General features: G+C 54.4%; 2 protein-coding genes across 2 annotated transcripts in view; both read left to right on the plus strand.

The window, feature by feature from the left end:
• The window catches only part of PTPDC1 (protein tyrosine phosphatase domain containing 1), a gene marked incomplete in the record, with an annotated part of 669,594 nt that overhangs the window by 59,914 nt on the left and 582,035 nt on the right, over window positions 1-27,645 (plus strand).
• WNK2 (WNK lysine deficient protein kinase 2) overlaps window positions 1-27,645 on the plus strand; it is a 130,067-nt gene that overhangs the window by 41,679 nt on the left and 60,743 nt on the right. Inside the window, exons 6-18 of the mRNA XM_088019204.1 lie at window positions 639-858; window positions 5,679-5,961; window positions 9,499-9,707; window positions 11,744-11,875; window positions 12,247-12,438; window positions 13,776-14,333; window positions 15,484-15,777; window positions 16,245-16,294; window positions 17,051-17,219; window positions 17,305-17,421; window positions 17,676-17,846; window positions 18,107-18,152; window positions 18,640-18,759. Coding sequence (XP_087875330.1) covers window positions 639-858; window positions 5,679-5,961; window positions 9,499-9,707; window positions 11,744-11,875; window positions 12,247-12,438; window positions 13,776-14,333; window positions 15,484-15,777; window positions 16,245-16,294; window positions 17,051-17,219; window positions 17,305-17,421; window positions 17,676-17,846; window positions 18,107-18,152; window positions 18,640-18,759 — 2,561 coding nt within the window. The remainder of the gene's footprint in view (window positions 1-638; window positions 859-5,678; window positions 5,962-9,498; window positions 9,708-11,743; window positions 11,876-12,246; window positions 12,439-13,775; window positions 14,334-15,483; window positions 15,778-16,244; window positions 16,295-17,050; window positions 17,220-17,304; window positions 17,422-17,675; window positions 17,847-18,106; window positions 18,153-18,639; window positions 18,760-27,645) is intronic.

Below are 27,645 nucleotides of genomic sequence, written 5' to 3' on the forward strand. Positions count from 1 at the left end.
ATGTAGGGCTAAAGATCCCTCGGAGCAGACCCCACAAGACCACCTTCCAGACCAGGACCGGCAGGGGCCACGACCTCTGCTCCCCAGGGGCCCCCTCAGGCATGTGTCTGCTCGCCCTTTCCTGGGTGCTGAGCGTCCACAGGGCGTGGGCTCCCCCTGTCCACAGGACGCAGGAATCAGGGAGGGGCTGCCGGACAGACAGGACGCTGGGAGGAAGCCGGGCCCAGGACAGCACCCGGACCAAGCTCCTGTTTAGGGATGGGGCGTGGTTACTATGACAACACCCAGCAGCCAGGACGCCCAGCGCTCCGGGGCTCAGCCTCAGCTGTGACCCCTGGGAACTCGGCGCCTCCACAGGCCTGTCTGCAGGGTGCGGAGCCAGGTTTGGAAACTTCATTTCCCGGAGCCTCTTGCAATGGGGATGTTTCCTTTTTATAAGGAGAGAAAGAAGCAGCCTTTGGTGCCGTGCAGCAGGCGTCAGTCTCCCTTCACCCTGGGAGTGCACTGTTGTGTGCTGCCCTCGAGGACCGCGCTGCCCACTGCAGTAGTTGGAGGACCTTCTAGAGGGAGCTGGGCCCTCTGTCTGCGGCCTCGCCAGCAGCCATGCCCTCACCGTCCCGTTGGCTGCCCCTTCTCAGGTACGAGATCAAGGACCTGCTCAGCCACGCCTTCTTCGCAGAGGACACGGGCGTGAGGGTGGAACTGGCGGAGGAAGACCACGGCAGGAAGTCTACCATCGCCCTGCGGCTCTGGGTTGAGGACCCCAAGAAACTGAAGGGCAAGCCCAAGGACAATGGGGCCATAGAGTTCACCTTTGACCTGGAGAAGGAAACGCCTGACGGTGTGGCGCAGGAGATGGTAACGGGGCACTTGCTTGTGGAGGGGGGTGGCGGGTAGTGGCGGAGGCGGGTGTGCCCGGAAAGCTGGGGTCTCCAAAGATTCACAGGTGTGGCCCCATGGCGAGTGGGCAGTCCTGGGCGCACGGACCCCACCCGTGGGGTGCTTGTGTCTATGAAGGACAGCGCAGGTGGGGCCCCTGCTGCACGGATGCACCTGCCCCGGGGCCACGCGGTGAGGGGCCCCGAGGAGCGGGGCGCAGAGGGACTGGGGGCCTGGGTGTATGAGGAAGGGCCTGTGTTGGCCAGAGTCTGGCTGACCGTGTGAATGTGGGCCTTTGGTTTGATCTTTCACTTTGTTGCTGAGGGCACTGTGTCCAGGAGCAGGGGCGCAGGGTGTTCAGCATCTCAGAGGGAAAGGTGCACGTGAGGAAGGGGACACTGATTTTCGTGTAGAAAGCGAGCTCAAGTGAAACCACGTTCGCTGCAGGAGAGGCCACGCCTTACCGAATGTAACACACCTCCCTTTATTTTTTTTTAAGATTTTATTTATTTATTTGACAGAGAGACAGCGAGAGAGGGAACACAAGCAGGGGGAGTGGGAGAGGGAGAAGCAGGCTTCCCGCGGAGCAGGGAGCCCGATGCGGGGCTCGATCCCAGGACCCTGGGATCATGACCTGAGCCGAAGGCAGATGCTTAACGACTGAGCCACCCAGGCGCCCCTGTAGCACAGCTTTCAAAAACGGGTGCTTCACAGCTAGACCCCCTGGCCCTGGTGGGTTTCAAGGAGGAGGAGGTGGACTGTGGCCCTGGAGGGCGGGACAGGAGTCCACGCTGATCCTCAAGGCCCTGCTCAGATGAGGGAACGGCCAGCTGTGCCATGGCAGGTGTGGGCTGAAGGCCAAGGCCCGGCGCGGCGGGTGGACAGCAGCAGGTGAGGGTCCCAGGATCTTGCCGTGGGTGGTGCCTCAGGGCAGGGCTGGCAGGCTGAGTATCCTGCACATGTGGTGAGCAGGACATCCACTGATGGCCAGGAGCCCAGGTCAGGACCACCCGCAGCTTCCCAGCTGCTGGTCACATCCCTGGGCCCAGACACGGGACAGCGCCACTCTACGTGGCTGGAACTCGGCATGTCACTTGCACATCCGAGAGGATGTTGAGCTGCTGGGTACGGAGCGGGAGCTGTGCTGTGATGAGCAGCACATCAGTCCTGGGATTCAGGGCTGCTGTTGGTCCTTGTGCTGCAGCAGGGTGGTCCTCTCCCACCTGCTGCCCAACTTAACGCACAAACATTCATGAGCCAGGGGACGTGCAGGCCGGCAGCCCGGGAGCGAGGGGTGAGTGCTGAGTCCTGGGGGACCCACGGGAGTGGGGGACCGGGCCAGGAGCTAGCGCTGTCCCGTGGCAGGAGGAAGGGAGGTGGGTTCCCTGGGGGCAGCGGTGAGGACTGGGTGCATCAGGGCTGGCGAGGCCGGGCCAGCGTGGGCGCCTCGGGAAGCACAGGAGGCAAGCAGCTCCGGGTCTCCCGTGAGCACCGCGCCTGCTCCACACACCCAGGGAACCTTTCTGCCCAAGATGGGTTCCTGCAAGAGCCCGGCAGGGGTCAAGTGCCGCAGCAATGCATGGGGATGATGAGACCACGGCACAGATGGTTTCCTGTGCCTCATTTGGACCAGGCATCTCCTCCCGCTCTGGGTCCATTCTTGGTTCCGTTGACATGCTCTTCAGCTGTAGGATGCGATTGTGCCCCCCTGTGACCTGGGACCTGTTTTAGGACCACCCATCCTCCTGAGTGAGCCCTCCCTTCTTTGTCCCCACGGCCTCCTCCACATCCCGGACCCCCAGGTCCCGTGCCCACACCTGGGCCTGCCACCTCGCCCACCCTCAGCGTGGCCCCCCTGGCTCTTGGCTGGACTCAGCGGGCGGTGTCCATGAGTTCACATTGGAGACCCCTGGACCCAGTGCCTCCCCTTATCATCTTTAAAAGCACCTTCCCGTGAGGAGCGTCTTACAGGCCATGCAGCATCGGTGCCGACCATGCATTGCTGCGTTTGGTCGAAGAACAATGACAGAACGATGTGGACCCCCCTCCATTTGGGGACTAGGGTGAGCCAGTGATGAGCCGACAGTGGCCCCTTCCCACGGCGGGATTCGGCCCTGTGCGAGTGACCCCGATGGGCCTGGCCCCTGCTACCAGCTCCTGGTGAGGAGCCTCTCCTGTCGGCGGTCCCCGCTGCCCCGCCAGCCCACCTGTAGCCCCAGATCCCGCCTTGGATCAGACCCTCCCTCTCCCGGGCTTCTCCAGGCCGTCTCTGGGCCAGGCACCCGACCGAGGAGCCCTCGTGGGGCAGCATTTCAGGGCTCACTGCCCCTGGCCGCTCTGGGTCACTCACCAACAGCTTTAATGGATCACACCTACTTCTTCCAAATGCAGGGCCCAGCACCAGCGAACCCCGACACCCATGTCATCACCTAAAACCACCTCCCAGCAGTTGGCTCATGGGCAGGTGCAGGGGACCCATCGCGTGCCCCAGGGGCTGAGAGAAGGGCGAGTTCTGTGGGGACCTGGGCTGGCTTTGACCTGGAAGTGACCTCGTGAGGACCCCGGGAGAGGGGCTCGCAGCTCAGCCCAGGGTCCCCATGTCGGCACACCAGCCCCTCCTGCCTTCGAGGCCTCTGGGTCCGACGCTTCAGCATGGCGGAGAATGGGGCTAAGTTCTCCCTGTTTGGGAAAAAATAGAAGAAACACCTTGGAGAGGATCGCGGGGGGGGGCGGCGGGGTGTGTGACTGTGAGGACAGAGGCGGAAGGAAAACTGGGCCATGGGCAGAAAATAGCAGCAGCGGGCAGGCGTGTCTGCGGGGTGCCTTCCTGTCAGCGGTCTCCGGTCGGGCCCGGTGGGCAGGCGGCACTGACCTCAGCCCCGGCCCCTGCCCGCGTCCTGGCCGTGTGCCGCCGCTCACTCCGCTGCTGCCCCTGCCCGCGTCCTGGCCGTGTGCCGCCGCTCACTCCGCTGCTGCCCCTGCCCGAGGCAGGTGGGAGGCCGACTGCCGAGAGCTCTGCGGGATTTTAACACGGGTCTTTCTGTCCAGCGGGGTGGAGAGATTTTGAACTAATCAGTCAGGAGCTTATGGAAAAGTTGCAAATGTGCAACAAAGAACCGTTTGAGATGACATCCAGGCCGAGGCCCTGCCACCTCGAATGTGTCCGCATCTTTGCCCACAGACAGTAGCTTTCCTGCTCAGCTACCTCTGCGGTCAGAACCGGGAGAACCGCTTCAGGCCTGCCAGGCGCCCTGTGATGTGTGGTGACTCCCTCAAGGCAGGAGCTCCTCTGGGTGGGCCCATCTTTGGTTATCCTGCCATGAAGGGCACTGTCGTGGTCATGTCAGCGTGTCTGTGGGAGCACTTGGTGTGGGGCTGTGTCCTCACTATGGACAGCCCCTGGACGACGCTCCCCAAGAGCACACGGTCGAGGGGTGTCTGCCCACGGTCTGTGTGTGCAGTGACAACTAATGACTATGTCATGGGGTGTATCTTGGACCTGGGTAAATGCCCATTTTCACCAAACTTTCCGTTTACTTATAGCTCTGTGGACTGTGGTTTTGTTGGTGAGTTACCTATGACCACAAGGTACGTCACCACAAACGCAGTGCTGTACAGGCCTATGGTCTCACACGTTCTCCTGGTCAGGGATCTGGGAGTGGCTAAGTGGGTCTTTCTGGTTCTGGGTTCCCCACGCCGTGTGGCTGGGGTGTTGGCTGGGGCCGACCAGGTCTGAGGGTCATTCGGCGTCTATGCCTGCCCACCTGGCTCCTGGCAGGAGACTCGATATTTAGCCAGTGGGTTGTTCTTCAGGCCACTCATGATTCAGCTTCCCGTGAACAGTGATCCATGCATGGGGGGTGTGTGTGCGGGGAGGCACAGAGATGGCACACCGTGGCATCCCATGTGGCCTCACACCAGCCATGACAGCTGTGTCCCCCTTGTGTGCACTTGTGGACCCACTCCTCAGATCATCATGGTGTCACTGTGCGTTTTGATGCCCAGAATGTCCACGTTTGGCCCGTGGTGCTGATGCCTGTGTCCTTCTGAACATCCCCTCGGTTCTCTGGGTCTGCCTTGCTTTCAGGCACAGCGAGGTGTCTAGGCCCCTTTTCCTTCTCCCCGCCCACTCACACTGGCCAGACTCCGGGCGCCTCCCCAGGCCTGCCCAGTGTTCTGCAGGCTTGTACCCGTGCCCTGCCACACGCTCACGTCTGCATCTGGGTGTGCTTCTGTCTACTGTGTGTTGAAAGCTACAAGCTCACAGTTCCTGACCAGTGGCAAAACCTTTGCGCTTTCTCCCTTCCCACACGGGGCTGCCATGGTGTCAGTGTGGAGACTGGCCTCTGCTGTTCCAGGGTTTTACCAGAGATTTCCTCAGGGAGAGCCGTGACGTTTCCCGGAGGTCCAGGGCTCCTTCCCACACGCTCTCCCGATGCTCACCTGGGTTCAGGATGTTCTGGGCATGGGTGCCTACCATCCTGGCCTCAAGATACAGGGTGCACCTTGTTCCGTCCGTGCCTTCTCGGGGAATGCTGCGGGTCTCTCCCCTCCCCTCCCCGGGTAGGCACAAGCACCTGCCGTGTCCTCACTGTCCCAGGAGCAGGGCTGTGCAGGCTCAGGGCCATGCTTCCTGCAGATTTACCATTGGCGGGAGGGTATTTCCTAATGGGAAGATGAGAGCATCTCTGAGAGATGGGGTGAGGGCCTGAGGAGGGACCTCTGCAGAGACACTGTGAGAGGGAGGTGGTGGTGCAGACGGCAGGGCCCCGGTAACGACATGACGTCTCCCTTTGCAGATTGAGTCGGGATTCTTCCACGAGAGTGACGTGAAGATTGTGGCCAAGTCCATCCGCGACCGTGTAGCATTGATCCAGTGGCGGCGGGAGAGGATCTGGCCGGCTCTGCAGCCCCCGGAACAACGGGACCCAGGCAGCCCCGACAAGGCCAGGGGCCCACCTGCACCCCTGCAGGTCCAGGTGACCTATCATGCGCAGGCCGGGCTGCCGGAGCCTGAGGAACCTGAGGCGGACCAGCACCTCCTCCCCACCGCACTGCCGGCCAGCGCCACCTCCCTGGCCTGTGAGTGCCGCCCTCCCTGCACCCTCAAGCCCTGTGCACGCTGCAGGCGTGGACTGCAGGTGTAGGCGAGCCTTCTTCCGGGGGCCGGCATTGGGGTGTCTTTGGCTCCCCGCAGCCCACCTTCTCAGGACAGGTGGGGACAAACAGGCAGACAGATTCAGAGCCTCCCGTGCCCCAAGCCAACAGGTTGGAGTGGCTCCGTCCGGCTCCTTGTTCCGTGTAGAGGATGTCAGTCCTGTGCCTGGTGGGGGTGTCTCTGCTGGGACACCATTGCCCTGGGGCCACAGATGGCTGTGGTCTCCAGCAGTCATGATGCTCTGAGCCATGACCATTGCCATTGGGATTATCTGTCCCCAAGATCATGTCCCTTGTAGTGCCTGACCTTTGAAACCTTTACCACATTTCCCAGAGTGTCAGCGATGGGTTGCTGGGAATCGCTCTGAATCTCAGAATAGTGGGAGAGAGGATCCAGCGTTTTCTGCACGTCCAGGCAGAACGGTGTCCTGACCTTTGCCCTCGGTGGCCTAAAAATGCAGCTGTGAGCTGAGGATCAGGACGTGGCGTTTCCCGTCCATCCTGTGAATAAGTGCCAAGTAGAACTTAGCCTGCGCAGGCTGCTTTTTCAGGTTGCTCATGTCAAAAGACCAAAATAGCCTGTTCAATTTACTTAATAGGCACATACTTCATTTATCATTAAAATTATAGCTAACGTTCTTCAAAGTAGGCTATTTAAATTCAAACCAGTAGCTGCCTGTCACTTGGAGACCGTTTGCTTGCCGTTGGCTTCCTTCCGACCTGCTCAGGTTTGCCTCGGAGAATAAAGTCACTACATCATCGCTCCATTTTTTGACAAACCAAAAAATTAATTAATGAGCATACACTTTGTGTTGGAAGAAGCTTTCCTCATGACACGCCACTTCCCACTTTAAAAACTTGACTGTCGGTGGGACAGTTTCCAGGCGGGAACGGAGAGACCACCACACTCTGCTGTGGTCGGGGGTGTCCTGGCACTGGCCTGGCCCACCGTACAGACGGGGATCGCAGGCGAGATCAGTGTGGGTGGGCGGTCTGTTGCAAACGTTCTCTTCCTGTCGACTTAGAGCAGCTCTCTCGCTTCGATGGCAGCCACACTCTCAAAATGTTTCACTTGTTTGTGGTGCTTTCTGTAAAGTAGACGTGTAAAATTCAAGCAGTGCAGGAGGGTGTGCAGGAAAGGCTGATTAGTGCTCCTCCCCAGCGGCCACTGACGTTACCTGTCTCTTAGTGGTAACTTCCGAAGGTAAGGTGCACGTCTGATCACTCACACACCCACACGCGTGTGCACTGTGCTGTGGTCCGAACACAAGACCCGTGCTCTGCTGTCCCTTCGGCCTCAGTGTGTGTGGATGCCCTGAAAATTCTGTGCCTTGTAAAGGTGAAATGATGAGACTCCAGGCTGCGCACACATCACTGGGGAAGGGACCCGATGGGCGGGCAGACATGCACACAACAGAAGGTACGACGAACAGCGTGGTAGGATTCTCCACCATGCGGTGTGAGAGCTACCCACCTCAGCCTACATCAGGCTCAGCGAGAGGGTGTGGGCCAGCTCTGAGCGACTGCAGTAGGTTTAGAGATGATTTTTTAATTTTTCAATTTTTTGTTTTTTAAATTTATTTTTAGAAAGTGTGCATGTCTGGGCAGGGGTAGGGGCAGAGGGAGAGGGAGAAAAATCCCAAGCAGCTCCCCACTGAGTGAAGAGCCACACACCCACGACCCTGAGATCATGACCTGAGCCAAAACCAAGAGCTAGATGCTCAACCGACTGAGCCACCAGGTGCCCCTAAAGACGATTTTTAAATGATTATTTTTTTAATTTTTTTTTTCAAAGATTTTATTTATTTATTTGACAGAGAGAGAGAGCATGAGAGCAGGAACACAAGCAGGGGGAGTGGAAGAAGGAGAAGCAGACTTCCTGCCGAGCAGGGAGCCCAATATGGGACTCGATCCCAGGACCCTGGGATCATGACCTGAGCCGAAGGCAGACGCTTAATTACTGAGCCACCCAGGCGCCCCTAAATTAATTTTTAATTATAGAAATAACAAACACATTACCTTTAAAAATTTACAGTGCTGTGTGTATGGTTAGAGTTGGTTTATGTGACATCTGCCAAGTTTGTACACGTTTCTCTTTTGCTCACACACACAGTTTGTTTCTGTTTCCCTCTGTGTCTCTGTGTCTGTCTCTGTGTTTGTGTGTGTGTGTGTGTCTGTCTGCATGTCTGTGTGTGTCTGTTTCTGTCTGTGTCTCTGTCTCTCTTTGTATTTCTGTCTCTGTGTGTCTCTGCATATCTGTCGCTCTCTTTCTCTGTGTGTCTGTCTCTCTCTCTCTCTCTGTCTTTGTGTGTAGGTGAAGTCAACCGCCAGCTTCCTCGCTATAAGTCGGAGCCGCTGGTTGGGTTGGTTCTGTGCAATGAGACCTTGGCATTCGCGTGTCTTCCCAGGTTGTAATATGCCCTGATCAGCCCCTGGGACAGATTATTTTGACGTAAAGCCAGCAGGATTCCCTTTTACTCCATTTGCTTGAATCACAAATGGATGCGATGCTGGTGCCCTGGAAGGCGCCCGCGTTGAAGTTCTCAGTGCGTGGGTGGCAAGTCGGTGTGCATGCAGCTTCTGGAAGTGCCATTTCATGCAGGGTTTTGCCTTCCCTGCTCGCTGGCCTGGCCTCGGGGGCGGTTTGTCTTCCTAGGTGCGTCTTGGGGAGGCGAGCCTGCGGCCACGGGCTGTGCCTCGTGTGTGGGTGGCTCTGTCCACGGTAGCCCGTGTTGATGGACTGTGACCACAGGTGCAGGGGAGGCTGGCCTCTGGAAGGCCGCCTCGGGCCGGAGAGCCTCTGGGTCCCCCTGTCAGCCTCTCTGCGGGGTGGGGGCCTCGTCAGCCCCATTCTCCAGCCAGGTTAGACCCGGGCCCGTGACTTAAGGACCGGGTTTGGACCCAGCTCTTCCTGCTTCGGGCTCTTTGCTGTGGTGGTGAAACTAGTCAGAGTCCCTCCCCATGAAATACAGGTGACCCTAGCTTCTCCTGACTTGGGCATACCTGCTGTCAGCTTCCTACAGGAGACCCCTCGCACCTTCGAAGAGCTCACTGAGCTCTCACTCTCAAGGCCTGGTCAGGGGACAGGTGAGGTTCCTGTCTGCAGCCGGGGTGGACGTGGCTGTGCTTCCTGCTGAGGATTGTGTAAGGGGCCCACCTGGGATTCGTGGCACCCATGTGGGTGACCCCCCAGACACCAGGTGGTGTTGGGGTGGGGTGCCAGGGTGTCTCCGGGTGGGTTACAGCCCCCACCCCCTGCATTCTAGGGTCAATGGTCCAGAACGACATGCACTTAGGACTTAGGTGACCAGGGAATGTGACCAGGCCTTAGTTTGCAGAAGAGCGCAGGGACCAGCAGAGCATTGTGTCTGAGTGTATTCGTGCTCCCTGAGACGTGAGTGCAGTGCCGTGGGGCTGACGTTTGGGGGTACCCACTCTGAGCCGTGCCCTTGTCCTCCCCAGCGGACAGCACCTTCGACAGTGGCCAGGGCTCCACGGTGTACTCGGACTCACAAAGCAGCCAGCAGAGTGTGGTGCTGGGCTCGCTGGCGGATGCAGCACCGCCCCCCACCCAGTGTGTGTGCAGCCCCCCGGTGAGCGTGAGTGTCAGCGACGGCCCGGTCCTGCCCTACAGCCTGCCCTCTCTGGGAACCTACCAGCAGCCCGCCGCGGTGAGTCAGCCCGCCCCCTCGGGCAGAGACCCCGCCCCCATGGCCCTGTGTCCCCCGGGCCATCCAGGCTGCAGCGGCCTGTTGTCAGGCCCCCGGGCAGGCCGTCCTCAAAGGTCACTGCAGGCTGCAGCAGGTGAGAGAGTATGAATGCAGAGCCCAGGGACAGCCGTGGCCTCAGAACTGTGACGGACCTAGCAGGGTCTCGCCCTGCGGCCAGGCTGGGGCCACAGAGGAGTGTCCAGCCCGTGTCCACCCCGCTGAATTCAGTAGCTCCTGGCCGTTCTCCACCAGATACCATGCGGCCATTGAATGTTCGAAGTAGGAGAGTGGCAGGATCGCGGGAAGAGTGCAGTGACGTTGGAGAAACCTGTGGGGTGGTTTGTGATGTGGAGACCTGGCCCGACGGTGACCCGGGCGTCGCTAGGCCAGGGGGTCACGTGTGGTGTTCGTTCTTCAATGCTTGTGTTCATGCTGGAGGAAGCAGATACAGCCCAGGCTTCCCAGTCCCAGGAGGCCAGTTGCAGAGCACTGGCCTTGAGTGGGCAGGGGAGGGTCCGGAGGGACAGTTGGGCCCCCAGGCCCCTGCCATCCTGGCGCTGCCTGAGCTCCGTCCCCGTCCCCTAGGGCTGGGAAAGTCCCCATGAAAGAGCAGCCGGCACCTTTGCCTCCGCTGCTGGGAGCCCAGACTCACGTCCAGCTGCTGGACATGTTGCTTTGCTAGTTTCTTGAGATGAACTGAAATAGATCTTAAACGGCGGGAGGAACTTGTTTAGGAAAAGGCAGATTGTCGCCTCGGAGTGGGGTGGCTTGGCCTCGGGTGGCTGGTCCTGGGGCGGAGCAGGAACGTTCTGCTGGCCCCCTTCCTCCTAGGCACAGGGTTGGGCTTCCCTGGCCACCGTTACCCTCCGCCTAGGCCCTCATGGCGCCGGGCCAGACGCACCCTCCACACAGGCGAGGCCAGAGCACTCTGTCCCCTGTCCCTGCCTGTTTGCGGACAATCCCCTGGGACAGACGGGGGGGTGTGGGGGTCCCCGGGGTGCATCAGGACCTCCGGGAGGGTTGCCCTGGTGATGTCTGCTCCCCCCCCCGCCCCGGGGCTGATGGAGGAATCTGTGCACCAGCCACTCTGAGGCCTCCGGGCACCGAAGCTGCTGCCTCCCGCTGGGCCTGGGGCCGCGGCTCATTCTGCACCATGGCCTTAGATAAACGTCCCTCCCTATGCTGCTCTCGCGGAGCGTTTACTGTGGAGGATGAAGCAAGTGGAAGGTCCCAGCCCCCAGAAAACCAGCGGACCTTTCGGGTTGGTGTGGAGGCCTGGGCCCTCCGCCTCAGACGCTCTCCCTGTGTTCACACCTGCTTCCTCCGCAGCCCCAGGATTTCCAAGGAAACCCCAGAAAGATGTTTTGCCTGTAAAGATTTCAGTCCGTGTCTGCGGGATCGGGATTCTTGAGAACAGACGCTGACCACCTTATTACACCTAAAAGTGAACACGTTAGCAGCTCTTTCTTAATAGCATCCAACACCCAGTGCTCAGATTTCGGACTCTTTCCTGGGCCGTGTCTGGGCTGCTGCTGGCGGTGACCACGGCCTGTTTCTCCTGGTGGCCACACCCCTGGGGATCCCGCCGCCGTCCCCCATTGTGCACAACCTTCCGAATCCCGTTTGTGACGTATCTACGTGCGTGTGTTTCATCCGGTCCTGTAGACGGAGAGCAAGTGCATTTGTATCTCTCGCACCACAAGTTGGAACCAGTGTCTCTCCCTGGTTCTGCAAAGCCCCTTAGGACGTTCTTTTCTCACGATTGCGTAACATCCCGTGGAGCTGAAGTTCCAGAACATTCCTTGATTAGGAGTAGTGGCTATTCTCAGTTTAGGGGCTGCCACATCTCACCTGTGCCAAGCTTTGGGCTTAGGGAAAAGTTCCAGCTAGGGTGACAAGCTCAGGGAGTGAGGGACGGGGCCCAGCAGCTGTGGCACGCAAGCCAGGTGGGGGGCCTTCGGGCAGCTGGTGAGCGTGGTCATCCGTGCTCTCTGCAGCCTGGCGTGCCGGTGGGCTCCATCCCGCCCCCAGCCCACCCTCCGCTCCCACAGCAGCATTTCCCAGAGCCGGCCATAAGCTTTGCCCCCGTGCCGACGGGCCCAGGCCAGCCTGCACCCCCCGGCCATCAGGTGAGTGTGGGCTGCCCCTGCTTGGCCCCATCCATGGGTGCCTCAGTCTTTCCTGCCCAGTGTGGGTGGGCGGCAAGGTCTGCTGGCCCAGGGCCTGTGGGCCTCAGGTGGGCCCGGGCCCCCTTCACTCCTTCTCTGCGGTTCCCTGGGGCCTGGGGTGCAGATGGGAGTGGGGGTTCCTGGATCCATAGCACTTGGAAGGGCACCGCTTACGTGGAGTGTTTCCCCCAGATCTACGTGTCTCGGGCTCCAGGCTGGGTGTGCGTGTGTGCATGTGTGTGTGGGAGTCGATTTTCTCGGTTGTGTCTAAGCACGTGGTGGGGGGTGTCTCAGCAGGACGTTGGTCTAAGAGAAGCCCCCTCTCTCCCCAGCCTCCTCCGCTGGCCCAGCCAGCGCCCCTGCCACCTGTCCTGGCCGCACCATCCGTGGGCCCTCTCCAGCCGGTGCCCCCCCATCTGCCTCCCTACCTAGCTCCGACGTCCCAGGTGGTGGCCCCTGCTCAGTTGAAGCCCCTCCAGATGCCACCAGCACATCTGCAGCCACTCTCTCAAGTGCCTGCCCAGGTAGCTCCCGCCCTGCCCCCGCCTCGCCCGCATCCCCAGTCTGGCTGGTCACTCCGTCCTCCGGGCTGCGAGTGCTCGTGGGTCCACAGGTCGGGAGCGCTCCCTGTGGATAGGCGGCTGTGCCCACCTTCCCTTGGCATCTTTCCCAAGCATGTCCATCCAGGTCAGGGAAAGCTTTGGTCCAGGGTCAGGACCAGAGGAGCCAGGGCGGAGCACAAGGCTATGGCCACTGTCCATCATGGAGCCACCCAGGCTGTGCTGACCGTGGTCCTGGGGCATCCACGGCTTCGAGTGATCCGTGACTCTGGATGGCGTGTGGTGCCATCCACGGCTTTCATCTCATGGGTCCATCACATCGTGGCAGTGGGACTGGGCCACGACGTGCTGCCTCGTTTGAAGATGTGAGTGTCCCTGCAGTTTGCGGGCACCATCTGGAACTTTCTTTTTGTCACTGGCCTCGTCCCCATCACAGCCACATCAGGTTGTTTTCACCGTCTAGTTGAATGGCCGTTTGCTCTCCAGTGTGCAGAAGTTGGCTCGTGTATGGTAGCTGCTTTCTAATTGCACAGAGGCGCATATCATGTGATGGAGCTTGTGTGCCGGCCACCAGAAAGGTTTATTTATTTTATTTTTTTTTAAAGTTTTTATTTGAGAGAGAGCACAAGTTGGGGGAGAGTCAGAGGGAGAAGCCAACTCCCCGCCGAGCAGGGAGCCCGATGCGGGACTCGATCCCAGGACTCTGGGATCACGACCTGAGCCGAAGGCAGACGCTTCACCGACTGAGCCCCCCAGGCGCCCCCCACCAGAAAGGTTTAGAGACAGAACTACTGGAGCATCTAAAATGTTGCAAGTGCTCACTCCAGGAGGTCAGATACCAGGTGTCTCCAGGATGGAAGACCAGACGCAGAAGGTTCCAGAGCTCTGCTGTCAGGAAAGGCCCGCTCCCCAGGCCCCACAGCACAGGGGCGCTGCCTCAGCATGTGGGCGCTCAAAGACATGCTTTCCCTGACACAGCCCGCCACAGAATACGGTCTCTGTGTGAGTGTGTTCAGATCTTCAGGGCCGGTCTGGTGGCTCTGACGGTCCTGGCTCTCCGAAGATGGGCCCGAGCCACAGAGCTGGTGGGCACTGCCAAGACCCAGACCTGAGCCCTCCGCTGTCCTTGCAGCCGCCCATCCCTGCAGGGCGGACCGCGGCGTGGCCCTTCCGCGGCACCAGGGGGCGCGCTCCGAGGTCCCGTTTGACCTGGGTTCCCGGTCGAGTTCCTCCTGGCGGTGCGGGTGTGCGGCGGGCGGGGCAGAGGCCTGGTGACGCCGCTGCGCTCCCTTCTCTTTCAGGTGCCTCCGCTTCCTGTGGGGCCCCCCATCGCACCCCTGGCCCCCATCGACGGCCTCCCCGCAGCTCTCCCCGACCTGCCGGCCGCCAGCGGGCCCGCCGTGCCTGCCCCCTCTCAGTATTTCTCTCCCACCGTCATCTTGCCGAGCCTCCCGCTCAGCGCCGCTGCCGCCCCCCTGCCCGCATCACCGGCCCTGCCTCTGCAGGCGGTCAAGCTGCCCCACCCCGCTGGGGCGCCGTTGGCTGTGCCCTGCCGGACCATTGTGCCAAATGTGGCTGCCACTGCCACCGCCATCCCTCTGCTGGCCGTGGCCCCGCAGGGTGTGGCCGCCCTGTCCATTCACCCTGCTGCTGTGGCCCAGCTCCCGGCCCAGCCTGTGTACCCGGCAACCTTCCCGCAGATGGTGCCCAGCGACATCCCACCCTCTCCCCTCCACGTGGCGCAGAACGTGCGGGCTGCCCCTGCACAGCCGGCGCCCCCCACCCTGCCGCAGCCCCACCAGCCAAGCATTGCGCGCCTTCCTGAGCAGGCTGCTCCGGCAGGCGGGGCGGGAAGCCAGGTAAGCCACCTGCCGCGCAGGGCCGCACCCTCCAGGTGCTGGGAGATGTCTTAGCATCTAATTCTGGTCTCTGCTTCTCGGTACCTCGACCTGGGGACAGAGCGGGGGATGGGAGAGCAGGCCTGTTTCTCGACTGTGGCTTCTCTTTAGCATGTAGGATGTCCACCTCCTCCAGAGCTGTGGAATTGGGGTGACTGTGGTTCCACCATCGGGCCCTTCCGAGGGTCAGTTGCAGCTGCTTGTGGTGGTGGGGTGGTGCCTGGCCATGCTGGGTGTCAGGGCACCTGCCCTCCCTTGGGTGGGGTCTGGCAGCCTCTGCATGGTGGTGTCAGCCCCAGCGTGGGCTCACCCCCACCTCAGCAGCCAGGCAGTGAGGCAGACAGGGCTCTGAGGGGCACACAGCAGACAAGGACGATGTCTGGGGTCAGGTGGGGACCTCAGGCTGCTTGCCATCCTGACAGTGATGGGACGAGGGTCACAGGCCCTGCTGGTTGGGCTGGCCGCCTCACGGGCTTCCCTGTGTTGAGAGCGGACTCCCCTGAACACAGCAGCTGGGGTTCTTCTAGGAGAAAATGGGGCCGCCGGGCTGCGGCTTCCGTATCTGACCCCACGCACCATGTTGCTGATCTGTCCCACATCAGAAGGGCCAGCAGCGGGCCTGCCCGTTGCTGACCTCATCCCGGAGGTAGGTGGGATGGAGGCTCCCGCTTGTCTACACGGGGGGCTCTCCTTCCATCTGTCTCAACCGTCCCACCAGGAACTTTCACAGAGGAGACCGTCAGGAGTCCAGCCCACTGAAGGCCAAGCTCCCCGGGTCCCTCTTGCGTGTGGCTGACAGGCTGGGAAAGGGGGCAGCGTGTGGGTCAGGCCCTTCGGGTGGCAGTGGGGGGCCGTGTTTGGTGCTAACCACATGCCACATGTAGTTTCATGGAGCTTCAGCTGGACTCAGCTACGGGTTTGTAAACGAAGTGTGGTTTTAGGTTCGATTGTACACAAACAGGGACCCGAGAGTTTTTGCTGAATCTGGTGCTAACGCGCTCTGAGGCCGTGGGTGGATTGGAGAGGGACTCTGGGTGTGCTCGCCTGCCTTGGTCCAGGGCCCTTGGCAGAGCTGTGGCCAGTCCTCTGACTTGAATCCCTGTCCCCCCAGATCCTGCTTGGCCACCCGCCTTCATATGGTGCAGATGTCACCGCCCAGGTCCCCGTGGCGCCTGCGCCAGCCACCATCCTCTCCCCACCTCTGCCGGAGGCGTTGCCGCCCGCTGTCCCCGAGCTGCCTCAGCTCCCCAGCTCCTTGGGCCCTGCAGTGGTAGCCGCTTCTCAGAGCCTGCCCATCCAGACCGCCCCACTCCTGCCGCCTGCTACCCGCCCACTGCCGCCCACTGGGCCCGGGATTACCAGCCCCTGCCCGGCCGTGCGGCTGACGGTGGAGCCGGCCCCAGAGGTGTGTGCCCCTGCCCTCGGGCTCAGCCCCTGATCCCTGACCCCAGCGGCCCCCTGTGCAGTGATGTCAGGTCTCAGCTCTGGAAGTCACGATGTGCTCGGGAAGATGGAAGTGTGTGCCCTGGGCCCACCGTTCTCACTGTCCTCCACTGGCCCTGAATGTCAGGCTTTCCTCGAATGCATGCCTCTGGAGAGCGTGGTGTTTACACGTGGATTGCGGGGCCTTCCCTCGGGGGTGGTGGGAAGGCCAGGGGCAAGCCTTCCTGGGCCCGTGTGCTCGCCAGTGGGGAAAATCAAAGAGGGTTAGCATGTTGGCCAAGGAGGGGCCCCTACCTTTAGGAACTCCACAAGATAAAAACCCTCATACCGGCCTCACGTGGTTGGCTCTCCGGGCCGGGGCGGTGGGGTGACAGCAGGCTGTGTGCGGCGGTGCCACCGTGACCCGTCTTGTCTGCGGTTTTGTTTCAGGAGCAGGCCTCCCAGGACAAGCAGCCCGGCCCCCCGCAGAGCTGCGAGAGGTAACGGCCCCGTTGGCTCCTGGGGATGGTGGGGCGGCCATGGGCTCACCCTGCGCTCAGCCCACCCGCTGCGCTTCACACTGATGCCCACCGCACCTTCCCCTCACGAGTCAGGGCTTCTAGCGGTGTCACCCGTTTCCAAGCCCGACTTGGTCCTCTGGGCTCTGGCTGTCTCGTGCTCCTGTCCGTGTCCTGAGCCTAGTGCCTGTCCGTGGTGCCTGGGATGTTCTAGAAGGGAGAGGCAGTGGACAAAGAGTCAGCAGGCCTGGGGGCCGCCAGAGGCTGGGAGGGCAGGGCAGAGTCCGGCCCCCTCCCAGGCCCCCCGGCACCATGGCTCCTGACCACCTGTTGTCACAGAACATGTCACGGTTGGGGAGGGATTGGATGCAGGCAGTGGCCGTGTGGCCCAGTGCAGTAGTCCCAGGGGGTTGTCGAGCTCTCATTGCTGTTACACAGATGGGGAAACTGAGGCACAGGGGAGGATTTTCTTAATCCTGTCACTTTCTGCAAGCCCGTGAGGCCTGAGTCACAGGTCAAGAGTCAGAGAGGACAGAGGTCCCGGGTCAGACAGCCCACCCATTCCCCACGACGCCAGTGCTACCCAACACAGAACGGCAGCAGAAGGGGCTGGGGGCCCTGAAGGTGGGGTCAAGGCTGGCTTCAGGCCCTCCAGGTTTTCTGGCTATTCCTGAAAATCCAAGCTTCCTTTGTGAGGCTGGTCTGCAGGTTGCCGTCACGCTCTTGGTTTCCACACAGCTACGGAGGGTCCGATGTCCCCTCCGGCAGAGAGACGAGCGACAGCTGTGAGGGGGCGTTCGGCGGGGGGCGGCTGGAAGGCAGGGCCACCCGGAAACATCACCGCCGGTCGACACGTGCGCGCTCCCGCCAGGAGAGAGCCAGCCGCCCCCGGCTGACCATCCTGAACGTGAGTGGCCAGGCAGGGCGGGCCGGTGGCACAGGGCTCCCCGGACGCGGCCTGCTCCCAGCCTCACCACCTGAGTGTCCCGTAGGTGTGCAACACGGGCGACAAGATGGTGGAGTGCCAGCTAGAGACACACAACCACAAAATGGTGACATTCAAGTTCGACCTGGATGGGGACGCGCCCGATGAGATTGCCACCTACATGGTGAGGCTGGGTGTCTTCCGCGGGCCGGCAAGGCCGTCTCCTGTCCGGGGGGCCCCTGGCCTCTGCAGGTGGCTGCCTGCCCCAGGCAGTGCTGGCCCATCACCTCGAGGGCTGCCTCTCTTGTGGAGCCAGCCCCCTGGCTGGGGCTCCCCTCTCGGGCTGAGTGCAGAGTGGAAGTGAAATAGATCCACCAGGGAAGACCCGGCACACACACCCCCGTGGCGCCCCCAGCAGCGTTCCCTGTGCTGTTGCAGGTGGAGCACGATTTCATCCTGCAGGCTGAGCGGGAGACGTTCATCGAACAGATGAAAGATGTCATGGACAAGGCAGAGGACATGCTCAGTGAGGACACAGACATCGACCGTGGCTCTGACCCTGGGACGAGCCCACCGCACCTCAGCACCTGCGGCCTGGGCACCAGGGAGGTGAGTCCCGGGTGTGGGGTCCTGGGAGGGCCAGGGCTTGCTGATGCCTTAGACCTAGGCTTTGTGCACACGAGGCGTGCCTGAGGTGCCTGTGAGTCACGCAGTGTTGGGTGAGGTGGCCGGGAGGGTGGGCACCTTCAGTTCAGTGGGAAACGTCAGAGCTCCAGAGGCCCCTTGGATGTTTTGAGGCCACACTGTTGCTCTGCAGGAAGTCCTTGTTCTGTGTGGTCTGCTGATTTCTGACCCTTTACCTCCACCAGGAGAGTCACCAGTCCCAGGCAAATGCCCCTGTATATCAGCAGAACGGTACGTCTGCCTTTTGGGCCCCATCTGCCAGCCAGACACATCTTTGGAGGAGGCATTTCCATCCCCATTCTTTTTCTGTATTTTAGTGGGCATTTGATCAGACCCCATTGAGCATATCGTAAGGGGGTTTAGTCATCACCAGGGGTGGGGGTGGTTGCTGCAGTGCGTGGTGTGGGCAGGGCTGACCTGAGGAGCTGGGCCTGGCGCTCGTGGGGACTGAGCGTGGTGCGGACTTACCGCTGCCTCCTGTGGCCCTGGCTGGCATTACCCTTCGCTGACGGCACTGCAGGCATCCCAGGAGCTAAGCCTGTGTTTGGCAGTGTTGTGTGAGCCCCAGGCTGCCAGTAGCCCCCTGACTGGGCTGCACATGCCCCCCCACCGGTGTGAGTTCCCCAGTGCAGGTCTGGGTCCAATGGTGGGGGGGGGTCCTGTTGGCCATGGGAGAAATTCACTTGGTCTCTCCTGCTGCTTTTGCCCTGCTCCATAGTCCTGCACACAGGGAAGCGGTGGTTCATCATCTGTCCAGTGGCTGAGCACCCAGCGGTGGAGGCCCCTGAATCTTCGCCCCCTCTTCCTCCAAGCTCTGTGCAGCCAGAGGCCAGCCAAGGTAGGAGCAGCTGGAAGTTCCAAGCCCTTCTCCCTGGGAGCTTGGCGTGTGCTGGCTCTCCCAGCACAGTTACCCTGCAGCCCAGAGTAGCCTGGGAGCACATCATGTCTGCACCCCTAGCCTGGTTTTCCTCCTAATGAGCCCAGTCAAGGTGGCACTCAGCCTTCAGCCAGTCCTTACCTTCATGGTGCAGGTGACACAGCCCGGCTGCTCAGGAGTGTAGGAGAGTGTAGCCTTGCTCAGGAGAGCAAGGCTTTCTGCCCTTGCTCTGGTACCATTGTGGGCGCGTGGCTCCCACCTCTCACTCCTTCGCTCTGTGTGACCCACCTGCAGGGACATGCTCCTCCTGGCGCTGCCTGTTCTGGGGGTAGGGTGGGAAAGTCCCTTTCCGTGCTAAAACTCTGATCTCAGGCTGCCCCCAAGGAGATGTGCCCCCGTGTGGACAGATGCCAGCCCTTGGGGCTGTCGCTTAAATCCTGGTTCTTTGGTCCCTTGGGAGGCTGCACATAGTCACTTGGACAGATTTTAGGTTTAGTTCCCTGGAAGCTGGCAGGAAAAAGTTGCCAATTATGTAACTTGACCTAACTTTGTGGCACATTTGTGAAAAATATTTGTAAATCATTTTTCATTTCGTATCCCGTGCTCCCAGTGACTTCCATCACACTTTTGGAGGTTTGTTCCTCTGGGGAAAAGGTCAGCCTAATAATTACGAAATCCCAGCGGAGCCAATAACAGGGAGCTGGTGACCTCAGATAAAGGGTCTGGCCCAGCCTGGCTGAAGGATCAGGGAGGCAACAGCACTGTCTGCAGTGGCTCAGTTTTTAAAATAAGAATATGCTCAACTACTACTTGATTTTAATGCATACACACATAGTTAACTGGGGGGAAAGACCCTTCTAGAAATAAAGCTGATTTTCGGTGTGCTGCAGTGATTCATGGGACATGCCCAAGGTAAGCCGTAGTTCCCTCATCTGTGCACTGATCTCAGGAAACTTTTGGAGCCAGTTTATTTAAAAAAAAAAAAAAAAAAAAAAAAAGTTAGCTACTTCCAGGGATGGCAGACCTGTTCATTCCGATGAACACTGAGGATGATCAGAGAAGTTGAATGAATTATGAAGATCGTCGGCTTGAAGGTATTTGGGCATCTGAGGGCAGTGCAGATCAGGCCAGGGTCCAGGGTAGGATGGAGGACCAGGATTAAAGGGAGCCCAGTGCTGGCTCTGCTCCCCTGGGGGCAGTTCCCATTCTTGCAGGGTGACTGAGAGGCTGAGCACTGAAGCTTCGACAGCTCATCAGCCCAGAGAAAAGGGGCTGAGTCCTGCTGGCAAAGTGACAGGCCAGGCAGAGAGAGGAGCTGCCTCAGCATGGTTCCCGCATTAGGGTGACCTCGGGGTGCCTGCTGTGTGCTCAGGCAGAAGCACTCGGGTCCTTTCCACAGGAAGGTAGCACTGTCTGGACCTCACAGTTGTCCAACTTTATGAACACACTATCTGACTCAGTAAAAAAATGACAGAGATTTTGGTTCTGGGTAAGATGGAGTGTGCACACAACACCAGCCCTTCACTTCCTGAAGCTAGCTATATGCCGGAGCCAGGGCAGAGCACAGCTCTTTGAGACTTGAGAAGTAAGTAGCAACAGGAGGATGGGGAAGTGCACCAAAATTCCAGGGATTCCTGGGCTAGCGGTGAGCTTGGCATTTCCCTCTGGTGCCTCAGGGCAATGTGAAGCCTGGGAGTGAGTGCTGGATGCAGACAGGGAAGCTCCAGGAGATACCCACTGGTTTTGGCTTGCAGAGCAGGAAGAAGAAGGAACTCCCAAAGCTCAGAGCATGGTGTGGGTCCCTCGCTGTTTTCTTCCCCCTTGTCTTGTGCCCTAGCCCACAGACAGTTCTGAGGGGTAGCAGCAGTAACAGGAGCCAACATGGTGATATAAGGGAGAACCCTTCTCTGCTGGGTGGAGCCAGGGCTCAAAGGTTATAGAACCAAAACCCATTGCTTTTTTTTTTTTCACTTTCTGTTCTCCAGCCACTTGACTCTGCTCCTCACAGTTGTGGAAGTGAATGGTTTCTCTCTAGGGAGTTGGAAAGGGGAGTCCCATGGATCAGGGAAATCATGCAAAAAGGAGAAGCTTGGGAAAGCAACCCCATAAAGTTGTTGATGAACTCCTGGGCTTGCCCCTGACTTGTACGGATATGGATCTGATTCTAATTAGCATATAATAAACTGAGAACTGAGGTGATGGATAGACTGGCCCCTGAGTGCTACACACATGTTTCAGGTCAGATTAGAACTGCAAAGACACTGACAACGAAACTGACATTATAGCCACAGGTCATAGAAGATGAGTTGTAACTCTCAGCTTGAACCTAAGTAGGTCAACTGCTTGCTAAAGGAAAAATATCAGCCTGTCACCATAGGATGTAAACAGACTTAGGGTCTCATAATATTCAAAATCCAATCCAGTCTGATCCAACCAGTGCGGTCCAAATACTTATCAAATGAAAAACCATAAAAATGCCAACTTGCATTGGGAAAGGACAGTCAACACTTGGCAGTGGCTAGATAAAATAGATGTTGGGATGATCTCACAGAGACTTTAAAGAAACTGTTGTAAATATGCTTCAACAAGCAGTCACAAACGTTCTTGAAACAAATGTTAAAGTGGAAAGTATCTGTGAAGAAGTGGGATACAAAGAGGAGACACATGGAAACTCGAAAACTGAAAAAAACTAAGGTACCTGAACTAATCAGAACTTAGAAAAAAATTAACAGAGCTTCATGGGCTGTGGAACAGAAATGGAGGTCTAACATTTGTGTCATCAGTCCCAGAAGCAGAAGAGAAAGAGTGCAATGCGGAAAGAATATTTGAGGAAACAATGTGGAAAACTTCCCAAATTTGGTGAGAGACAAACCTATAGGGCGCCTGGGTGGCTCAGTCATTGGGCGTCTGCCTTCGGCTCAGGTCATGATCCCAGCGTCCTGGGATCGAGCCCCGCGTCGGGCTCCCTGCTCAGCGGGAAGCCTGCTTCTCCCTCTCCCACTCCCCCTGCTTGTGTTCCCTCTCTCACTGTGTCTCTCTCTGTCAAATAAATAAATAAAATCTTTAAAAACAAAACAAAACAAAACCTATAGATTGAAGGAGCTGAATGAAGCCCAAAAAGTATAAACCCAAAGAAATCCATACCTGGACACATCATAAACTGCTGAGAAATAAAGATAAAAAATTGTGAAAGCAGCCAGAGGAAAATGATGCAGGTCCTGGAGGGGAGCCAAATGACTGCCGATTTCTCATCAGAAACCATGGAGTCCAGAAGAAAGTGGCACAGCATTTCTGAAGTGTTGAAAGAAAAAACCTGTCAACCCAGAAATCTGTTTTCAGAGAAAATATTCCTCAGGAATGAATCTGAACAAAAATTCTTAGGTAACAAAAACAGAATTTGTAGCCAGGTATACCTGCTCCAAAAGAATTGGTAAAGATCTTCAGACAGAAGGGACATGGATGCTGAAGAGACACTTGGAACACAAGGGCTGAAGGAAGAGGAACAGGAATAGTGAATATCTGGGTGAAAGTGATAGACTTCTCTTCTTGGGTTCTTCAAAACAGGTTTGATGCTGGTAACAAAAAATTAGAACATTGTCTGATGCAGCTTTTAATGTATGTAAATGGAATAAAGAAACTGTGATAGGAGGGGGTGAAATGACCTCGATGTCGAAAGTATTTCTGCATTCTGACTGAAGTGGTAAAATACTGATTCTAAGTAGACTGTGGAAAGTTAAGTATGCATTTTGTAATTCCTATGGCAGTCGCTAAAAGAATTATAGAAAACAATGTAGTCAAAATTGTAATGGATAAAGATATAATACAAAAAAAGAAAATAATCACCCCAAAAAAGGAAAGAAAGAAGAAACAGGATTTTTTAAAAGAGGGGAACAGGGATCAAACAAATCATAGACCTACATCTAAACATAACGGTAATTGAATTAAATGTAAGTGGTCTTAGCACATCATTTAAAAGACAGAGATTGTGAGAGTGGATTAAAAGAAAACCCGACCTAATTATTTTTTTTAAGATTTTATTTATTTGAGAGAGAAAGAATGAGACAGAGCATGAGAGGGGGGAGGCTCAGAGGGAGAAGCAGACTCCGCGGAGCGGGGATCCTGTTGCGGCACTCGATCCCAGGATTCCAGGATCATGACCTGAGCTGAAGGCAGTCGCTTAACCAACTGTGCCACCCAGGCGCTCCTGACCTAATTATTTGCCATCTGTAAGAAACTTCAAATATAATGATATAAGTAGGTTTAAAGAAAAAGCATGGTGAAGATATGCCATGCAAACACCAATCAAAAGATCACTGGCGTTACTATTTAATATCATACAAAATAGATTTTAGAGCAAAGAAGATTACCAGGAATAAAAAATAGCAACAAAAACAACAATTACAACCTAGAAGAAAATGGATAAATTCCTAGAACACCTGATCTTCCAAGATTGAATCACAAAGAAATGGAAAATCTGAATAGACTGACTACAAGTAATGAAATTGAATCAGTAATTTAAAAAGTCTGCCCAAAAACAAAAGTCCAGGATCAGAAAGCTTCAGGTGAATTCTACCAAACATTTATTTTATTTTATTTATTTTTCTCAGAAGGGAAATTTAAGTTTTCTTATTAAGAAAATAAAAACAAACTACAACAAAACGTTTGCAGTTGAGGTTTTATATAGAGAGCAATTTATAGCAAGAAATGCTTATAAAACAATTTTCAGTTCTATTATTTATACTGATACCTTAAGAAGCCAGGAAAAGTACACCTGAAACTAATACAACACTGTATGTCAACATTGGAATTAAAATTACTTTTTTTTGAGTGATACTCAATTTTTTAATTTTAATTTTTTTTTAATTTTTATTTTAATCACCTGGGGCTCGTCACAAGAACCCTCCTTAATCTCCATCACTGATTTCACCCATTCCCCACCCACCTCCCCTGGGATCCCTGAGTTTGTTTTCCGTAGTTAAGAGTCTGTTTCTTGGTTTGCCTTTCTCTTTTTCCCATTGCTCATGTTTTTCTTAAATTCCATATATGAGTGGGATCGTATGGTATTTGTCTTTCTCTTACTGAATTATTTCACTTAGTGTTATACTCTCTAGCTCTATCCACGTTACTGTGAATGGCAAGATTTCATTCTTTTTTGTGGCTGAATAATATTCCATTGTATATATGTGTACACACTACATTTTCTTTATCCATTCATCAACTGGTGGATACTTGGGCTGCTTCCATAATTTGGCTATTATCAATACTGCTGCTATAAATGTTGGAGTACATACATCCTTTTGAATTAGTGTTTTTATATTTCTTTGGATAAATACCCAGTAGTGCAATTGCTGGATCATAGGGTAGCTCTATTTTTTAACTTTTTGAGGAACCTCCATACTGTTCTCCAGAGTGGCTGCACCAGTTTGCATTCCCACCAACAGTGCATGAGGGTTCCTTTTTCTCCGCATCCTCGCTGTTGCAACACTTGTTTCTTTTGTTGTTGATAGTAGCCATTTTGACAGGTATGAGGTGAGATCTCGTAGTTTTGATTTGTATTGCCCTGATGATGAGTGGTGTTGGGCATCTTTTCATGTGTCTGTTGACCACCTGTATTTCGTCTTTGGGGAAATGTTTATGTCTTCTGCCCATTTTTAATTAGATTATTTGTTTTTTGGGTGTTGATTTTATAAGTTCTTTATATATTTTGGATACTAACCCTTTATCAGATGTGTCATTTGCAAATATCTTCTCCCATTCTGTAGATTGCCTTTTTTAGTTTTGTTGTTTCCTTTGCTGTGCAGAAGCTTTTTATTTTGATGAAGTTCCAATAGTTTATTTTTGCTTTTGTTTCCCTTGCCTCAGGAGACGTGTCTAGAAAAATGTTGCTACGGCTGATGTCAGAGAAATTACTGCCTGTGCTCCCTTCTAGGATTTTTATGGTTTTGGGTCTCAAATTTAGGTCTTTCATCCATTTTTAATTTATTTTTGTGTATGGCATAAGAAAATGGTCCATTTAACTTCTTTTCATGTAGCTGTCCAGTTTTCCCAGCACAGTTTGTTGAAGAGACTGTCATTTTCCCATTGGATATTCTTTCCTGTTCTGTCAAAGATTAATTGACCACATAATTGTGGGTTTATTTCTGGGTTTTCTGTTCTGTTCTATTGATCTATGTGTCTGTTTTGGTGTCGGTATGATACTGTTGTGACTATTACAACTTTGTAATATAACTTGAAGTCTGGAATTGTAATGCCTCCAGCTTTTCTTTTTCAAGACTGCTTTGGCTATTCAGGGACTTCTGTGGTTCCATTACAAATTTTAGGTTTGTTTGTTTTGGTTCTGTGAAAAATGCTGTTGGTATTTTGATAAGGATTGCATTAAATGTGTAAATTGCTTTGGGTGGTATGGACATTTTAACAATATTTGTTCTTCCAATTCATGAGCATGGAATGTGTTTACATTTCTTTGTGTCCTCTTCAGTTTCCTTCATCAGTGTTTTATAGTTTGCAGGGTACAGGTCTTTCACCTCTTTGGTTAGGTTTATTCCTAGGTATCATTATTTTTGTTGCAGTTGTAAATGGAATTGATCCCTTCATTTCTCTTTCTGCTGCTTCATTATCGGTGTATAGAAACAGATTTCTGTATGTTGATTTTGTATCCTGTGACTTTACTGAATTTGTGTATCAGTTCTAGCAATTTTTTGGTGGAGTCTTTCAGGTTTTCTGTAGAGTATCTTGTCATCTGCAGATAGTGAAAGTTTGACTTCTTCCTTGCTGATTTGGATACCTTTTATTTCTTTTTCTTGTCTGATTGCTGTGGTTAGGACTTCCATTACTGTGATGAGTAAAAGTGGTGACATTAGACATCCTTATCTTATTCCTGACCTTAGGGGAAAGGCTTTCAGTTTTTCTCTATTGAGGATGATGTTAGCTGTAGATTTTTCTTTTTTTTTTTTTTAAAGATTTATTTATTTCTTTTACAGAGGGGAGGAGGAGCAGGGGGAAAGAGAGAATCTCAAGCAGATTCCTGCTGAGTGCAGAGTCTGATGTAGGGCTTGATCTCACGACCTTGAGATCATGACCTGAGCCAAAACCAGGAGTCAGATGCTCAACCAACTGAACCACCCAGGCGCCCCAGCTGTAGATTTTTCATATATGATCTTTATTATGTTGAGGTATGTTCCCTCCAAACCTACTTTGTTGAAGGTTTTTATCATGAATGAATGTTGTGCTTTGTCTCATGCTTTTTCTGCATCTGCTAAAATGATCATATGGTTCTTATTCTTTCTTTTACTGATGTGTGATGTATCGTGTTGATTGATTTCCCAATATTGAACCAACTTGCAGCCCAGGAATAAATCCCACTTGATCATGATGAATGAGTTTTTAAAAAATGTATTGTTGGATTCAGTTTGCTAGTATTTTGTTGAGGATTTTTGGATCTGTGTTCATCAGGGATATTGGCCTGTAGTTCTTTTTTAGTGTTGTCTTTTTCTGGCTTTGGTATAATGGATATGCTGACCTCAGAGAATGAATTTTGAAGTTTCCCTTCCTCTTCTATTTTTGGAATAGTTTGAATAGTTTGAGAAGAATAGGTATTAACTCTTCTTTAAATGGTAAAATTCACCTGTGCAGCTACCTGGTCCTGGACTTTTGTTGTTGGGACTTTTGTTTGTTGGGAGTTTTTTGGTTACTGATTGAATTTCTTTGCTGGTAATCCATTTGTGAAAATTTTCTATTTCTTCCTGATTCAGTTTTGGGAGGTTATTTTTCTAGGAATTTATCCATTTCTTCTAGGTTGTCCAATTTGTTGACATATAGTTTTTCATAGTATTCTTTTATAATTGTTTGTATTTATTTCTGTGGTGTTGGTTGTTATTTCTCTTCTCTCATTTTGATTTTATTTGAGTCCTTTTTTTTCTTACTGATTTTTTTTCAAAGAACAGGACCTGGTTTCATTGATCTGTTCTACTGTTTTTTTAGTTTCTATATCATTTGTTTCTTCTCTAATCGTTATTATTTCCTCCCTTTTGCTGGTTTTAGGTTTTGTTTGTTTGTTTTCTAGCTCCTTTAAGTGTATGGTTAGGTTGTTTATTTGAGAATTTTCTTCTTGAGGTAGGCTTGTATTGCTACTTACTTCCCTCTTAGAACCACTTTTTCTACATCTGAAAGGTTTTGGACTGTTGTGTTTTCATTTTCATTTGTTTTCATGCGCTTTAAAATTTCCTCTTTTATTTCCTGTTTGACCCATTCATTGTTTAGTAGCATGTTATTTAACCTCCATATTTTTGTGGTCTTTCTGGGTTTTTTTCTTGTGGTTGACTTCTAGTTTCATAGTGTTGTGGTCAGAAAAAGTGCCTAGTATGACTTTGATCTTTTTTAATTTGTTGAGGCTTGTTTTGTGACCTAATATGTGATGTATTCTGGAGACTGTTCCATGTGCACTTGAAAAGAATGTGTATTCTGTTTTAGGATGGAATGTTCTGTATACATCTGTTATGTCCATTTTGTTCAGTGTGTCACTCAAAGCCAATGTTTCCTTATTGATTTTTCTGTTTTGATGATCTGTCCATTGATGTAAGTGGGGTGTTAAAGTCCCCTATTATTATTGTATGATTATCAATGAGTTCCTTTATGCTTGTTATTAACTGTTTCATGTATTTGGGTGCTCCTATGTTGGATTCATAAATATTTACAATTGTTGTGTCTTCTTGTTGGATTGTCCCCTTTATTATTATATAGCATCCCTCTTTGTTTCTTGTTGCAGTCTTCATCTTAATGTCTGTTTTGTTCGGGGCACCTGTGTGGCTCAGTCGTTAGGCGTCTGCCTTCGGCTCAGGTCGTGATCCC

This window comes from Eumetopias jubatus, unplaced genomic scaffold, assembly GCF_037043125.1.
Source record: "Eumetopias jubatus isolate StellerSeaLion01/CBP00866 unplaced genomic scaffold, mEumJub1_p1.0 scaffold_15, whole genome shotgun sequence".
Lineage (NCBI taxonomy): Eukaryota > Metazoa > Chordata > Mammalia > Carnivora > Otariidae > Eumetopias > Eumetopias jubatus.